Consider the following 17,608-nt stretch of genomic DNA (forward strand, 5'->3'; position numbering starts at 1 on the left):
ACTATTTTTTCTCATTCAAGGCAGAAAGGCCCAAGGTATTGAACTGTGACTACTCTGCTTCTGCCAGCAGCGGGGCCAGCGAGGAGAGCTGGTAGGACAGTGGGGAGGACACGTTCACCTTGACCACTCCCAACCAGGAAGCCCGGGTCCTCATACCCCTGTTCTTTACGCACCCAGTCCCAGCTGGATTAGGGTTTAGGTGAGGAAGATGAGCCTTCTACAAGCTTCCTTCATATACTTTTTTTCTCTGAAATTGTCTTCCTGTCTCTGATTCCAATTTCTTCCTTCGAGCTGCAGCTACTGCTGCTGGTAGGGTCTCACACTCGATTGCCTTCCAGGCTCCATCACGCTTGCTGCCCCAGGGGGGCAAGGCAGCACAGGCTCCATTTCACAGATGAGTACACTGGGGCCCAGAGCTTGGAGTGACTCCAAGATCCACACCACAGAGCTAGCTGGCCTCGCAAGGGAGCTCTGCTTCCACTGACCCCAGACCTGTGTGGCCGCCGCTCTGCCTGTCAGGAAGCTGCTTGTGGCCATCGCCAACCATCTGTCCTCTGCTGCCACCTATGCCAGTCAAAACAGGCAGCCCAGGCTTTGCTGTTTCCTCTCAGAGATACTTTCCAAACCAAAGTCAGCCATGGGTGTGTACCTGGGGCAAGTGAGTTCTGTATCTGCACCCTAGGGACAAGGGGAAATCTTGTTTGTTGGATTATACATTGAGAACGTGAGGCTCAAAATGTGAACTGCACCAAAAAATAGACCAAAGCCTGACCTGTGATGGCACAGTGGATAAAGCGTCAACCTGGAATGCTGAGGTCGTCGATTCAAAACCCTGCACTTGCCTGGTCAAGGCACATATGGGAGTTGATGCTTCTTGCTCCTCCCCCCTTTCTCTCTCTTTCTCTCTCTCATGCTCTCTCCTCTCTAAAATGAATAAAAAATTTTTAAAAAGACTCATGCTTGAAAAAAAATTTTAAAAATAGACCAAAAAATAAGGGGTGTTAGAAAGCTTTTAGACATCCACAATTGACAGGTGTTTCTCACAGTTTATTCCTGATAGGAATTATGCCCATCTTTCAAGGCCCAGATTCAGTATACCCTCCCAGGTGAATCCTGTCTCTCTCCTGCTTTCTTCTTCAGCCTCTCCATTCTGGGCCACCATGTCACAGGCTTTGCTCCCTTCTGCTCTGGGTCCTGCACACTTGGGTCTCGCTTCCCTGCTAGCTGTCCTGATCTCCTGCCTACAGAAAGGGTCCAAGACTCTCTACAATGGGAATACCGTGGCTCCTTATCAGCTCTTTAAAATTGTTTTCAGAGACAAAGGTATGTTCTTGGAATCTCCTCTGGGATGGAACAGCCTCAATCACAGGGGAAATCAATTTTTAGAAAGAGCCAAAGTCAGTCAGAGTTCTTTAGAGAAACAGAACTAATTGGAAGTACATGTATGTGGTTCAATAACAAGACAGCTTAGCTAAGTGATCTTAGCCAGGTCCTGCCCAGAATGTGCTGCTTGGAAGATGTTCTTAATTTACAGAGAGAGAGAGAACAGGTAATCCCTGTCTGTGTTTAAGCCCCAACGGGAACCCCTTTGCTAAACTGGTTTCCGAATACCTCTTATCCCATTTCCAAACCTTCACCACACTCAACAAGTCCTTTCCCACCCTGCTTGTTCTCAGATAATGGCCTGACCATATCATTTACCAAGAAGACTGATGTAACAAGTAATGAACCCGCTTGATTTGCTGTCCCTCCACAAATTCTTTTTTTTTTTTTTTTTTTTTTGAAGCTGGAAACGGGGAGAGACAGTCAGACAGACTCCCGCATGCGCCCGACCGGGGTCCACCCGGCACGCCCACCAGGGGCAACGCTCTGCCCACCAGGGGGCGATGCTCTGCCCCTCCAGGGCGTCGCTCTGCCGCCACCAGAGCCACTCTAGCGCCTGGGGCAGAGGCCAAGGAGCCATCCCCAGCGCCCGGGCCATCTTTGCTCCAATGGAGCCTTGGCTGCGGGAGGGGAAGAGAGGGACAGAGAGGAAGGAGGGGATGGGGATGGAGAAGCAAATGGGCGCTTCTCCTATGTGTCCTGGCCGGGAATCGAACCCGGGTCCCCCGCACGCCAGGCCGACGCTCTACCGCTGAGCCATCCGGCCAGGGCCCCTCCACAAATTCTTTTACGCGTGCCTGAACTCGTTCCCATTTCCTTTCCTCTGAGCTGCTTCCTACTGCTGGGTTCTTAATGTCTGCTCTTCATGTCTGCTCCAAAATCTGGTCTTTGCTCCAATACTGGTACCCTTGCTCCTATACTTTTCATCTCCCCCTTACTAATTAATGTCTTTCCCCTAAATGTATAAACATATGCAAGCCTCTTCTCTGTTTAGAAACCAACAAACCTCCCTCAAACCTCGCACACCCTCCAGTTATCACTATAAGTTTCAGCTTTTCTTTCCACGAAAGTGTCATACAGTGTTGGCTGTACTTGCCATCTCTACCTCCTGTCATTCACTCCTTCTTTAGCCTCTAGCTACTAGACTTCTGATCTCAGTTCTCCATTGATATTTTAATGGCAAAAACTGAGCCCTCTCCTGACTGGTGGTACAGCAGTAGATAGAATGTCAACCCAGAGTGCTGAGGTTGCTGGCTTGATCCTGGGGTTGCCAGCTCAAGCCCAAGGTCACCAGTTTAATCCTGTTCAAAGCATGTATAAGAAGCAATCAATGGGATGCACAATTAAGTGGACTAATGAGTTAATTCTTTTCTCTCTCTTCTTCTCTCAAAAACAAACAAATGAACAAACAAACAAATAAGCAAACAAAAAACACATCACTTTGGGGGTAAGACTTGAGTTTTTAAGAGGTCTTGAATCAAACATAATGCACTTCCGCTCTACAATCCCACCAGCGACCACAGCTTCCCCACCTGCATGAGCTACCTAATAGCTCTGACTCCAGAGAAGGCTTCTGTCTTCTTCAGGTCCACACCCTACCTGGCTGCAGCAATGAATGTGGCCCCAGCTAAATACTCTGGATTAAGTACACTTGAGTTCAAATAATGGCTTCCAATTTATAATGCATAACTGTTATCAAGTTACTTAAGTTTTTTGTTCTTTCATTTTCTCATCTGTACAATGGGTGTACAATAATATTGCTTATTTCTTAACATTGTTAGAAGAATCGTTATGATATGTAAGATACTTGGAACATAGTAAGTATTTGACAACATTTAGTGGTGTTGATAATATCAATGATGATGCTGGCTGAGCAATGCCAGTAGGGGCAACTACCTGGCTGCAATAATTGAAGAACAAGATTTAGAGGCTATCTACTGATTCTTAACCAGACTTTCAACCAACCCTTCTTTATTTAGCTCCACTCCACATCTCTGCCTTTGAAGGAACTCAGTGCCTTCAATTCCTATGACTTTGTAGGTCTTGACAGGAAAATTAGTTTGCTTCTTAGAGGCTTTCTCTCTGTAGGATCTCACTTTTAATATATAGGGACTTCACTCTATCCATGCACCATTCAATTTGACAGCCACCAGTCACACGTGGCTATTAAGCCATTGAAACATGATTGACTAGTGATATACATGTTGAACTGATCATATTTTGGGTATATTGAGTTAAATATTATTAATTTCACCTGTTTATGTTTTCTTAGGGCTACTAGAAAATTTTAAATTACACATGTGACTGGCAATAAATTTCTATTGGATAATGTTGCATCTTACAAAATTTTTGTATTTCTTGTCTGCTGTCATGTGTTCTGCCATTCTCTTTAGTTTTGTAATTGATACACTTCATATCTTTTTTTTTTTTTTTTTTTTTACAGAGACAGAGAGAGAGTCAGAGAGAGGGATAGATAGGGACAGACAGACAGGAACGGAGAGAGATGAGAAGCATCAATCATCAGTTTTTTGTTGTGACACCTTAGTTGTTCATTGATTGCTTTCTCATATGTGCCTGGACCGTGGGCCTTCAGCAGACCGAGTAACCCCTTGCTCGAGCCAGCGACCTTGGGTTTAAGCTGGTGAGCTTTGCTCAAACCAGATGAGCCCACGCTTAAGCTGGCAACCTCGGGGTCTCGAACCTGGGTCTTCTGCATCCCAGTCCGACGCTCTATCCACTGCCCCACCGCCTGGTCAGGCCACTTCATATCTTGATTTTCATTTTGTGCGGTGGTTGAGGAAATCAAAGATAAATTCGCTATGTTTAACTGGAAGTCATATCCAAGCTCCTTACAACTTAGTTCCTGCTTACACCTGTAGTCTTATCACTTTATGCCCTGCCACCAACCCGATGGCCCAGCAAAATGGATTATTAATGTCAGTTTTTGGAACACACCAGGAAGCTTCAAGCTTTCACGCTTTTGCTGTCTTTGAATCCTTTACCTGGAATACCTTTCCAATTTCTCCCACTTGTCTGCCTAGTAACTTATTCTTCAAAAACTCAATCTTCAATAACTCATTCAAATTTCACCTACTTTCAGGAGCTTTTCCTGACTCCTACCCCTTTCAGGTGAGCTGACTGCTCCAGAGTCCAAAATATTTCCTGCATTTTCTTGTTGAGGTAGTTGTTTGTCCCGTAATGGTACCCATCTTACTCATCAGACCCTGCAGTGCCATTTCAGGGTTTGATGAATGGTAAGAACTAAAAGAATGGTTATCAAATAGATCAATAAAGGCAGTAAGGAAGAACCATGGGGAAAGGAGAAGCTGACTAAAAATGTTCCACAAGGCTAGTACTTTTCAGCTGTTCTTCAGAGACATTTTTAATGAGTGGAGATGGCTTTAAGGATTTTCCATGCAGAGGGAACAGGACAAACAAAGCAAGGAATATGCTGGGGAAAGAGCAAGTGATCTAGTTTGATGGAGCGTTGATAAGACCAGATCATGGGGGCACTGAGGTCATAGAAAGGAGTCTGACAGTTGTTCTGAGGATAGAGTAGCTGAGACGTTTTAAGCTGTGGAGAGAGATCATTAAACCTGCTTTAAAGCATTATCCCCTTTGGCTGCAGAGGAGAATGGATGCAAAAGGCCTGACGGTGGGGGTTGGGGGTGGGGACTGGAAGATTGCGAGTTGGCTGAAGTAGTGAGGAAATTGACGGTGTTGTTTGGGGTGGGTAGTAAGCAATGGTGGTCAGCGGGGGTAGAGCCGAGGGCAGAGTGTCGGAAATTCTGGCAGGGGATGTACAGGTGCCGGTAGGGTGGGAGGGGAAGGCTGTGCAGACGCGGGTGCGCAGGGACACCCACAGCTCCGCGGAAGGGGCGGCTCAGCCACGCGCGCCGAGAGGGAGGCGCGGGCGCACTTGTCCCTCGCGCGTCGCCGTCAGCGCAGCCCACGGTTTGTTCCGAGGAGGCCGCCGGCGCTATGGTTCCGGTTCCGGTTCGCATCTGCATCTGTGACGAAGACGAGCGGTCATGGCGTACTCCACCGTGCAGCGGGTGGCCCTGGCCTCGGGACTCGTCCTGGCTGTGTCGCTGCTGCTACCCAAGGTCTTCCTGTCCCGCGGAAAGCGACAGGAGCCGCCACCGGCGCCCGCAGGTGAGCATGACTAGGGAGAGCGCTGCTCCCGGGAGGGGTGACTCCGGGGGTCTCCGGTCCCCACCTACACATCCGCAGACCCGGCTAGAGAAGGCAGCCCTGATGGCGTTTGGGAGGTGCCCGGCCCCACGGCTATCTTGGCATCAGCGCGCAGCGGCCCCTTGGCCCTCCTGAAGCTCGAGGGCCAGGAGCGCACGAGCCTGGGCGCCCAGCGGTTTGCACATCTGGGGCCTGCATACTTGGGGCCCGCACGCCGGGGGCCCGCACGCCGGGGGCCCGCAGCCCCTCCCCGCCTTGGCTTAGCTCATTCATGTGGTTTGTGTTAGGGCGGCTTTCTCTTGGGGTGTCGGTCAGGGGAGTCCCGTGGGTTTTCTGTTGTGCTTTTATATGTAATAAAGTTAATTGGAATTGGTGTTGTTAACTTGATGGGTACTCACTGCTTCAGGCTCTTTTTGTGACTTTTAAAATATACAGGTATCCCTCGCAGGTAGTGCGGTTCGCATCCAGACCATCCTAATAACGCGAGTATCGGAATACAAGGGGATAGTAATCTTATTGCTGGTGGAGGGTCTTGTTGCAGTTTGTTTTTTAAAAAAAAGAAAAAGCAACACCTGTGAAACGCAATAAAGCGAGTTATGCTTGTGACTTGAAGATTTTAATCCAGATGTTAATTACTGGGATGAACAAATCACTACGGTCCCCTTACTTAAAAATTTATTTGCTAATCCTTTTTAATTGGCATGATGTATGTGGTGTTTAAAAATCCACCCTCTTGGTTGCATTCTGGGGCTTTTACATAATGAATGAGTGTCAAGGTGGATGCCAAAGGCTGGGAGAGGGAACTCGAACAATTCTCCACAGGAAATAAAATTTCTATGTAACTGTCTCCTGTAAATTATCTCTGTAACATACTTGAGAGGTGTCTTTATAGTCTCCAAACAGCCTGACCAGGTCGTGGCGCAGTGGATAGAGCGTCGGACTGGGATGCGGAAGGACCCAGGTTCGAGGCCCTGAGGTCGCCAGCTTGAGCGTGGGCTCATCTGGCTTGAGCAAAGAGCTCACCAGCCTGGACCCAAGGTCGCTGGCTCCAGCAGGGGGTTACTTGGTCTGCTGAAGGCCCGCGGTCAAGGCACATGTGAGAAAGCAATCAATGAACAACTAAGAAGTAAGAAGTCACAATGCACAACGAGAAACTGATGATTGATGCTTCTCATCTCTCTCCGTTCCTGTCGGTCTGTCCCTATCTATCTCTGCCTCTGTCCTATAGTCTCCAAACACTTCCACTAATGTTCATCCTGTTGATTGTTGGACAGCTCCTTTTAAACTGAAATCCTCTTCCCTCTAGTTTGAGTACCCTGGCTTGTAGTTTCACCCTCTTGCACATTATAGATTATAAATACAAATACAGACTTTGATTTGCAAATAAACCTTTGACTTGCAAAGCAATTTGCCTGGAAGAGACTCCTAAAAAAAATCTTGACATGTTTGTTCTTATTTTTTTCTTTGTTGTATTACAAAATCCCAAAGGTTGTAGTAACTTGTCTAATGACATTGTCTGCCTTGAAGAAGAGTAAATTCATGATGACCTGAAGCAGTAATAATTCTTCTAAAACAGTGTTTTACTGAATTGAATACTCATTGCGTTGATTATATTGAATATGAGTGAGACACTTAGGAATGTTGTCGAGTATTGAATAGGGATTAGACATGGCTCTTTCCCTCGATAACTCCAGTGCTGGTATTCAGTGTTTTCTTAGAATCTTTGCCTTTTCTGTTCTCTTTATTTCTGAAGTGTTCATCCTTCAGCTTCCTTATCGTTTAAGTTTCAGCTCATTTGTAACCTCCTCAGAAAGACTTTCCCTAAGGACCCTAGCTAAAATAATTCTTTCCACTCCCATCATTTCCTATTCTGTAATGTTTTTTCTTTTTTCTTTCTTTCTTTTTTTTCTTTGACAGAAAGAGAAAAGGACTGATAGGGACAAACAGACTGGAAAGGAGAGATATTGGAAGCATCAGTTCTTTGTTGTGGCATGTTAGTTGTTCATTGATTGCTTGACCGGGGTGGGGGGGTTGGTAGAGACTACAGCAGAGTGAGTGACCCCTTGCTCAAGCCAGTGTCCTTGAGCTTCAAGCCAGCGACCTTTGGGCTCAAGCCAGTGACCATGGGGTCATGACTATGATCCCACACTCAAGCTGGTGAGCTCAGGCTCAAGCTGGCAACCTTGGAGTTTCAAACTGGGTCCTCCATGTCACAGTCTGATGCTCTATCCACTGTGCCACCCCCTGGTCAGACCATTTTATTTTCTTTATTGCAGGGATAACTAGATGATAGGAAATTTTCTTGTTTACTCATTTTTTTATCCTACTTTCTAGAATGTAAGCTCCATGAGGGCAGAGACTTTATCTTGTTTACCACTGTTTCTTTAGCACCTGGCTAAAATAAGTTAATAAATACTTTTAAATGAATATTTTAAGATTATGAAACTACTAAATTGTCACTTCTCTTTTTGCATTGATAACTGGAGTAGTATAATCTGGACAGAAATTTATTTTGAATGACATATTTCTAACTGAAATTTGCTAACTAAAATCCCTGCCTTGGTACATTGACATTTAAAAACAGTGAATCCTAACCTTTGGGGGTTACATGGCTCTTTGAGAATCTGATGAAAGTTATGGATTTTCTCCCTAGAAATATGCACATATTTTTATATGTACTCATTGATACTCTGAATGAGTATCAATTCAGAGAATTTATAGCCCCCAGAAACCCCTGCTCTGAAGAAAGGGGCAGCCTCAATTATTTGAAAATTCCTAAGATTTGTGTCATTGTAGTTTCCATTTCTACCCATTGGAGTATGTGTGTGGGGGGGGAAGCACAGTCCCTTTTCCAAATGATGGCTATTTAGATAGTATTTTAGCAAATATTTAAGATGTACTCTTTCACATAGAATACATACAGTGTATAGATACTGTGAATTCCAAGGAAAAATAAAATCTCTCCTTGAGGAACCCACAGCTTATAGAGGAAAACAGACAACAAATAAATGCAAAAAAGTTTCAGTTAACGTCCTGAAGTCCTTGCAGGGAATGGTGGAGGCATGGTTAGAATGGTCAGTTTTATTGGCCCTGGCCAGTTGGCTCAGTGGTAGAGCGTCGGCCTGGCGTGCAGAAGTCCCGGGTTCGATTCCCGGCCAGGGCACACAGGAGAGGCGCCCATCTGCTTCTCCACCTCTCCCCCTCTCCTTCCTCTCTGTTTCTCTCTTCCCCTCCGGCAGTGAGGCTCCATTGGAGCAAAGAGGGCCCGGGCGCTGGGGATGGCGCCTTGGCCTCTGCCCCAGACGCTAGAGTGGCTCTGGTCGTGACAGAGCAACGCCCCGGAGGGGCAGAGCATCGCCCCCTGGTGGGCAGAGCATCGTCCCCTGGTGGGCGTGCCGGGTGGATCCCGGTCGGGCGCATGCGGGAGTCTGTCTGACTGTCTCCCGGTTTCCAGATTCAGAAAAATACAAAAAAAAAAAAAAAGAATGGTCAGTTTTATTAGGGGCAAGAAAGTCATCGTAGAGAAGAATATGGTTTTTCTAACCATTTTGTTTTGTTTTGAGATACAGTTCACATACCATACAATTTACCCATTTAAAGTGTATGATTTTTGTGGGTTTTGGTGTATTCAGAGTTGTGCAACTATCACCACAATAAATTTTAGGTCATTTCATCCTGCCCAAATAAATCCCATAATCTTATCATTACTCTGTAACATCCTCCCCCACCCCTACTCCCCTTCAGCCCTAGGGCAACCACTAATCTACTTTCTAACTCTTTCGATTTTTCTATTCTGGACATTGCATGTAAATGGAATCATGCAATATATGATCTTTTGTAATTGGCTTCTTTCACTTAGCATAGTGTTTTCATGGTTTGCATGTTGTAGCATGTATCAGTACTTCATTTCTTTTTATGGCCGAGTAATATTCCTTTGTGTGGATATACCACATTTTAGTTGTCATTTTATCATCAGTTGATGGACATTTGGATCATTTCTATTTCTGATTATTATGAATAATGCTGCTCTTAACTTTTGTGTACAGTGATGTTTTCATTTCTCTTGGGTAATGTGCATGTTTTAGTGTGGTTAGTACTAATAGTGGAATTTCAGGGTCATGTGATTTATTACTCTATGTTTAACTTTTTGAGGAACTGCAAGATTATTTTCTAAAGCAGCTGCACTGTTTTACATTCCCACCAGCAATATGAGGGTCCCACTTTCTCCACATCTTGCCTACACTTGTTATTGTTTGCCTTTTTTATTGTAGCCATCCTAGTGGGTGTGAAGTGGAATCTTATTGTGATTTTAGTTGCATTCCCTGATGGCTAATGACACTGAGCATCTTTTCATGTGTTTATTCACTATGTATATCTTTGGAGAAATTTCTATTCAGATCTTTTGCCCATTTTTAAATTGGGTTACTTTTTATTATTGAGTTTTAAGAGTTTGCTATTCTAGGAACAAGTCCATTTTCAGATACATTATTTACAATTATATTCTCATTGAGTGGGTTGTCTTCATTTTCTTAATGGTTTAGTTTTAAGGAGAAAAGTTTTTGATTTTGATGAAGCACAGTTTATTTTTTTTTCTTTTGTTGGTTCTGTTTTTGGTGTCATACTTAAAAAAAATTGCCAAATCCAAGGTCATGAAGATTTATGCCTATTTTTCAAGTTTTATAGTATTTGCACTTACATTTAGTTTTTTATTTTATTTTTAGTTACATTTTGTATACAGTGTTAAGTAGAAGTCTAGTATCATGTGGATATGCAGTTAGTTGTCCCAACACTATTTGTTGAAAAACTATTCTTTTTACATTGAATTGTTTTGATGGCCTTGTTGAAAATCATTTGAATATAAATGTGAGAATTATTTCTGGACTCTCAATTCTGTTCCATTGATATAGATATATAGATATAGATATAATGCATATATATTGACATGTATGTATATATATTGATATGTATAGACATAATGTACATATGTTGATATGTGTGTGTATATATAGATATATATGTATAAATTGACATATGTATATATATAGATATGTGTGTGTATAGCCAATACCACAGTCTTGATTACTGTAAGTTTTGAGATTGTGAATTATAAGTCCTCTAGCTTTGTTCTCTTTCAAGATTGATTTCTGAGTCCTATGACCCAGCATTTTCATATAAATTGTAGAATCAGCTTGTCAATTTCTGCAAAAAAAAAAATCCATTTGGGATTTTGATAGATTGTACTGAGTCTATACATCAATTTGGGAAGTGTTGCCATCTTGACAATATTAAAATCTTTCAACCAATATTAACACAATATTTCTTTTTATTTATTTATGTCTTCATTTCTTTCAAAGAAGCTTGTAATTTTTAGTGTATAAGTCTTATTTTGTTAAATATACTTCTGAGTATTTTACCTTTTGATGTTATTGTAAATTAGTTACTAATTTTATTTTCAGTGTTTACTACTGCATAGAAATACAATTAACTTTTGTGTATTAATACTGTATCCTGCAACCTTACTGAATAATTAGCTTTAATATACAATCATGTCATCTACAAATATAGATTTACTCTTCTTTCCAATATGCATGCCTTTTATTTCTTTTTCTTGCCTGACTGCACAGGCTAGAACCTCTAGTACAATATTGAATAGAAGTAGTGAGAGTGAACCTGTTTGTCTTTTTCTTGATCTTAAGAAGAAAGCTATTAGCCCTGGCCGGTTGGCTTAGCAGTAGAGCATTGGCTGGCATGTAGAATTCCTAGGTTCGATTCCTGGTCAGGGCACATAGGAGAAGTGACCGGTGTGCCTTGATCTGCTTCCCCACCCCTCCCCCTTCTCTCTCTCTCTCTCTCTCTTTCTCTCTTTCTTCCCCTCCTGCAGCCATAACTTGGATGGTTTGAGCAAGTTGGCCTTGGGTGCTGATGATGGCTCCTTGATCTCACCTCAGGCACTAAAATAGCTCAGTTGCCAAGCAATGAAGCAGCAATCCCAAGTGGGTAGAGCATCACCCCATAGGGGACTTGCTGGGTGGATCCTGGTCTGGGTGCATGCGGGAGTCTGCCGCTGCCTCCCTGCCTCTCACTTAATTTTAAAAAAAAAGAAGAAGAAGAAAGCTTTTGATATACTGTGTTCTTAGGTAGGAAAAATTAACATCATTATAATGTTCATACCACCCAAAGCAATCTACAGATTCAATGCAATTCCTATTAAAATACCAATGACATATCTTACAGATTTATAACACATATTCCAAAAATTTATATGGAATCACAAGAGACCCTGAATAACCTCAGTAATCATAGGGAAGAGAAACAAAGTTGGAGGTATCACACTACCGGATATCAAACTATACTACAAGGCCATAGTAATCAAACCATTATAGTATTGGCCCAGGAATAAGCATATAGATCAATGAAACAGAAGAGAGAGCACAGAAATTAACCCACGCCTTTATCATCAATTAATATTTGACAAAGGTGGCAAGAACATACAATGGAGTAACGACAGTCTCTTCAATAAATGGTGTTGGGAAAATTAGACATATACATGCAAAAAATGAAACGACCACCAATTTACACCATAAACAGAATAAACTCAAAACAGATTAAAGAAATGTTTCAAAACCATAAAAATCCTTGAAAAAAAAAACATAGGCAGTAAAATTTCAGACATTTCTCGTAGCAGTGTTTTTGCCAATATATCTCCTTGGGCAAGGGAAACACAGGAAAAAATAAACAAATGGGACTACATCAAACTGAAAAGCTTTTGCACAGCAAGAGAAACCATCAACAAAATGAAAATAGAACACACTGAATGCAAGAACATATTTACCAATGATACACCAGAAAAGAGGTTAATTTGAAAATATATAAAAAAAACTTATATTACTCAACACCAAGAACACAAACAGCCCAATTAAAAAATGAGCAAAGGACCTGAACAGACACTTCTCCAAAGAGGACATACAGATGGCCAATAGACACATGAAAAAATTCTTAACATCACTAATCATTAGAGAGATGCAGATTAAAACCACAATGAGATATCATCTCACCCTCATGCACTGTTGGTGAGAATGCAGACTGGTCCAGCCACTGTGGAGAACAGTATGGAGATCCCTTAAAAAATTAAAAATGGAACTACCTTATGACGCAGTCATCCCACTTCTGGAAATATATCCAGAGAAACCCAGAACACTAATTCAAAAGAAGATATGCACCCCTATGTTCATTGCAGCGTTATTCACAATAGCCAAGATCTGGAAACAGCACAAGAGCCCATCGGTAGATGAGTAGATAAAAAAAGCTGAGGTACATTTACACAGTGGAATACTACTTGGCTATACATAAAAAAGGGAAATCTTACTTTTTGTGACAGCATGAATGGACCTGGAGATATTTATACTAGATGAAATAAGCCAAGACAAGTACCACATGATCTCACTTATATATGGACTCTAATGAACAAAATAAACTGACAAAATAGAGACAGAGGCATGGATACATGGAACAGGCTGACCACTGTCAAAGGGAAGGGACTTTAACAAAAAAAACAAAAAAACGTGTACATAATACACAGATGCAGACAGAGAAAGGGGACTGGGTGGTAGGTGGAGGTGGGCAAAGGGCAGGAGTGAGGACAGAAGGAGACTTTGCTTGGGGCGATGGGTGCACGATGCAGTGTGAAGAACACAAACAGCCCAATTAAAAAATGAGCAAAGGACCTGAACAGACACTTCTCCAAAGAGGACATACAGATGGCCAATAGACACATGAAAAAATTCTTAACATCACTAATCATTAGAGAGATGCAGATTAAAACCACAATGAGATATCATCTCACCCTCATGCACTGTTGGTGAGAATGCAGACTGGTCCAGCCACTGGACCAGTTGTACAATTGAAACCTGTGTGGTTTTGTGAACCAATGTTGTCTCCAAAAAAGTACATGAAAAAAAAAAAAGCTGTCATACCATTAAGTATGTTAGCTGTGGGGTCTTTTCTGTAGAAACCCTTTATTAGATTGAGGAAGTTTCCTTCTATTCCTCATTTGTTGAGTGTCTTTATCATGAGGGATGTTGAATTATGTCAAATGCTTTTTCTGTCAATTGAGATGATCATGGGGTTTTTGTCCTTTATTTTTTTTGATAGAATGTATTACATGATTGATTGTTGGATATTAAATCAACCTTGCATTTCTTGTCTAAATTGAGATGGCATCTCAAAGTGTTTTTATTATTCAGAATAAGAAGGGCATTCCAAGCAGAGGGAACACAGAGGGGGAAAATAACCCCAGCCCAGAGCCTTGAGATGACTTTAGAGTTGTAAAGGATGAGACCAGAGAAATTGGCAGTAGTCAAACTGAAGATTTTTTTTTCTGTCATACTTTACGAATTTTATTCTAAAGGTAGAGGCTATCTAAGTTAGTAAGTAAAGAGAGACATCTAGTCTGGTTTTAGAAAAGACACCTGGCAGCAGTATAGACTGCATTTGTAAGGATTTCTTCACGGAGTAGATTGTTGCAATAAGCCAGTTGAGACATCATGAGCATCATTAAGCCAGTGCCATTGGGCTCATCAATTAGGATACTCCTGACAAGTGACAGAAGTCAGCTTGAACTGTCTTAAGACAGAAAGGGGTTTTATCGTCTTGTATAATATGAATGAAAAGACCCCGGGTTAGAACTGGCCTCCAGTGTTGTTTAATCCAGAGATTCACAATCTCATCAGGGCTTCAGCTCTGATTTTTCTGTGTCCTTTTCACTTCTGGGTACCTTCTCAAGTTGGTTCTATCCTCTGACTGCTCTCCCATTGGAGCAACAAGGGTGACAACAGTTCCAGACATCACCTTCTCACATTCTACTTAGGAAGAGTGTGTCGTTTCTCTCTCTCTCTCTCTCTCTCTCTCTCTCTTTTAATTTTTTCTATTGATTTGAGAGAAAGAAGCATCAATTCATCCCACTTAGTTGTTTAATTTAGTTGTGCACTCATTGGCTGCTTCTCATATGTGCCCTGATAGGGGATCGAACCTGCACCCTCGGCATGTGGAGATGACGATCTATCCACTGAGCCACCTGGCCATGGCCAGTGTGTCTTTTCTTTTAAACCCTTCCTTCATTTCACCTCACTCTTACTCCCCAGTAGTTCCAGCTAATATCCACCCATCTTAAAGGCTTGAATTAAGTTACTTGCAGTGCTTGGGTAGAAAGAATATGCTGATTAATTCTCTGAAGTAGAGAATGATTCCCAAAAGGCACCTAGCCATACTAGAGGAAGGCGAGTGAATGGAGCAGGGGAGGCTGTCAACAGTGGGTCGGAGGAGAGCAATTTTAAGAGACACTTTTAAATAGAAGTGGGAGGTGAGGGAGAGGGAGGCATATTGGATTATTCTCAGTTTATTGTTTAGGTGAATAAACAGATAGTGATGCCCTTCACCAAAATACGAATGAAGAAAAAGTTGATTTAAGGGTAAGGATAGTGAGTTCAGGAATTTGAAGACAGTATTATGTCTCCTTCTTCAGTCTTTTATCTTGTATTGTCATCTCTAGCTCCCCCTTCCATTTATCATATGACATACACGATGACATAGTTGCATGTATCTAAACACAGCCCACTCAGAAGCAAATACCAGCAAGTTAAGCCAACTAGCTCACGGAAGAGCAGCCTGTTGCCTCTCCCCGCGCTCCTTTTTAGAATTCTACACTAAATGCATCCTGAGGACTGCTTTAGACTTTTGGCATTGTATTTACTGACCTTTCTGTGTATTAGAATACTAAGCTTTTATTTTTCAAGATTTTTGTCTTTTTTTTGGACTGTTTACTTAATGTTTTGAAACCACATATATTACTTTATAGTCTTCCCTGTTACATGTTTACATTTAGCTTCTTGAAGTTTTTTCAGAGCGTTCATTTTTCCATTCAATGTATTTATTTACCATTTTCTCTCAGCTATATGTCATTCTTGATTTTTTTTTTTAAATCTTGTTTAGGATATTTTCAAGTCTAAGCAAAAGGAGAGATAGTAGTAAATTGAGTCCATATCACTCTGCTTCAGCAACTATCATTTTGTGTCAGAGTATCTCTACCTGCTCTTCCTACCCCACATGCAGTTATTTTGAAGCAGATATCAGACAATGGATCATTATATCCTTAAATATTTTAGTACACATCTCTAAAAAACAAGAATTCTTTTTTAAAATGTTTATTTATTTATTTATTTTTTTTTTAGTGGGAGGAGGAGAGATAGACAGACTCCCATATGCACCCTGACTGGGATCTACCCGCAACCCACATACTGAGGCCAATGCTCAAATTAACTGAGCTATCCTCAGTGCCTGAGGCTGATGCTTGGACCAACTGAGCTACTGGCTGTGAGAGGGGAAGAGGGAGAGAAGGGGGAGAGGGAGGGAAAGAGAAGCAGATGGTCGCTTCTCCTGTGTGCCCTGACGGGATCGAATCCAGGACGTCCACATGCCAGACTGGCGCTCTATCCACAGAGCCAACCGGCCAGGGTAAAAAATAAGAATTCTTGCCACAGAACCATTACTACACATAAATCAATAATTCCACAATGTCATTAAATATATCCAGTTGGTATTCAAATTTCTCTCACCACCTCATGATATTTTTTCCAAATTTTATTCTTGATTATGATCAACATGTCTTCTTGATAGATCAAATTATTTTTTTAATGCATCATTCATTTGAAACTGCTGTCTACTCACTGAAACCTTTTGTAAAGAGTTATTCAACCAGTTGATCATTTGATTGCTTTCCTTACTCTGTTCTGTTTTAGACTGTGGTCTGCCTGCTTCCTCCCTTCCCTGTTCAGTCTGTTCTCAACAGAAGCCATATTGGTCTTGTCAAAGCCTGAGTTGCTCCTGTCCTCTAAACCCGCCAGTGGCTTCTGGCTCATTCAGAGTCTGTACATGACCTAAAAGGCCCTGCTTAATCCTCTTCACCATTACCTTCTACTTTTTCCATTTTCTCACTTTGCTTTGACTGTACTGGCCTGCTCCTTGCTGTTTTGTTAACATGCCAGGCATGCTCCCACAACAGGGGCTGCATTTGCTGTTTCCTTTGCCTGAAAAGTCCTTTTTTAAATACCCATCTGCCTTTTCTCCATCTTCTTTAGGCTCTCACTTAGAAGGACATCTCCTGAGTCTTCTCTGGTCCCTCTAGCTAAAATTTACCCTCCAACACGTACTATCTCCTTTGCTTGCTCCATTTTTTTCTCCTTAGTATTTATAACTATCTTACTTATTTTCTTGTTTTTCACTTACAAGACAGGCTCCACAAGGGCTGAGGTTTTTGTTTTGCTCACTGCTGCACCTCCAATTTTAGGGCAGGCCTGCACATACTAGACAATAAATACTTATTAATGAAAGAATGAGTAAATTGAATAAATTAATGAATCATCACTCTTCGGGATTATGGCTTCCTCTATTAGCATTTGTAAGCCATTACCTTTTTACTATTATTACTATATTCTTTATGGTTACATAAATTATTGTGTGTGCATGTGTGGACTATTATGAATCCAATAAATTATATTCATGAAGGGTTTTAAATGATGAGGGAAATTATAAACTCTATGTGAAAAGTAAAGGTATACTCACTATACATCAGTGGTAGTCAACCTGGTCCCTACCGCCCACTAGTGGGCGTTCCAGCTTTCATGGTGGGCAGTAGCGGAGCAACCAAAGTATAAATAAAAAGATAGATTTAACTATAGTAAGTTGTTTTATAAAGATTTATTCTACCAAACTTAGCGAAAATCCAACATAAAGTACTTGGTAAGTAATTATTATTATATGCTTTAACTTGCTATAACTCTGCTTTATAAATTTTATAAAGTAAAGTTACTTCTCAACTTTATAAATCACCATTACTGTGGAACCCGTGGGTGGTTAGAAAATTTTACTACAAAATACAAAAGTGATACAAAAGAGATACAAAAGTGGGCGATAGGTATAAAAAGGTTGACTACCCCTGCTATACATCTACCAGAAAGAAGTAGGTCAACATTTTAAC

At 41.7% G+C, this 17,608-nt stretch overlaps 1 protein-coding gene across 4 annotated transcripts in view; it reads left to right on the forward strand.

Annotated features, from left to right (window-relative positions):
• Positions 1 to 5,363: 5,363 nt before the first annotated feature.
• The window catches only part of RIC3 (RIC3 acetylcholine receptor chaperone), a 137,364-nt gene continuing 125,119 nt past the window's right edge, over positions 5,364 to 17,608 (forward strand). For all 4 annotated transcript variants that reach the window (XR_010749121.1, XM_066366331.1, XM_066366341.1 and 1 more), the window contains exon 1: positions 5,364 to 5,538. Coding sequence is in view for 3 of the 4 variants with exons in the window: in XM_066366331.1 (XP_066222428.1) it covers positions 5,415 to 5,538 (124 nt within the window). In the remaining variant the exon portion in view is untranslated. The remainder of the gene's footprint in view (positions 5,539 to 17,608) is intronic.

This window comes from Saccopteryx leptura, chromosome 1, assembly GCF_036850995.1.
Source record: "Saccopteryx leptura isolate mSacLep1 chromosome 1, mSacLep1_pri_phased_curated, whole genome shotgun sequence".
NCBI classification, from domain to species: domain Eukaryota; kingdom Metazoa; phylum Chordata; class Mammalia; order Chiroptera; family Emballonuridae; genus Saccopteryx; species Saccopteryx leptura.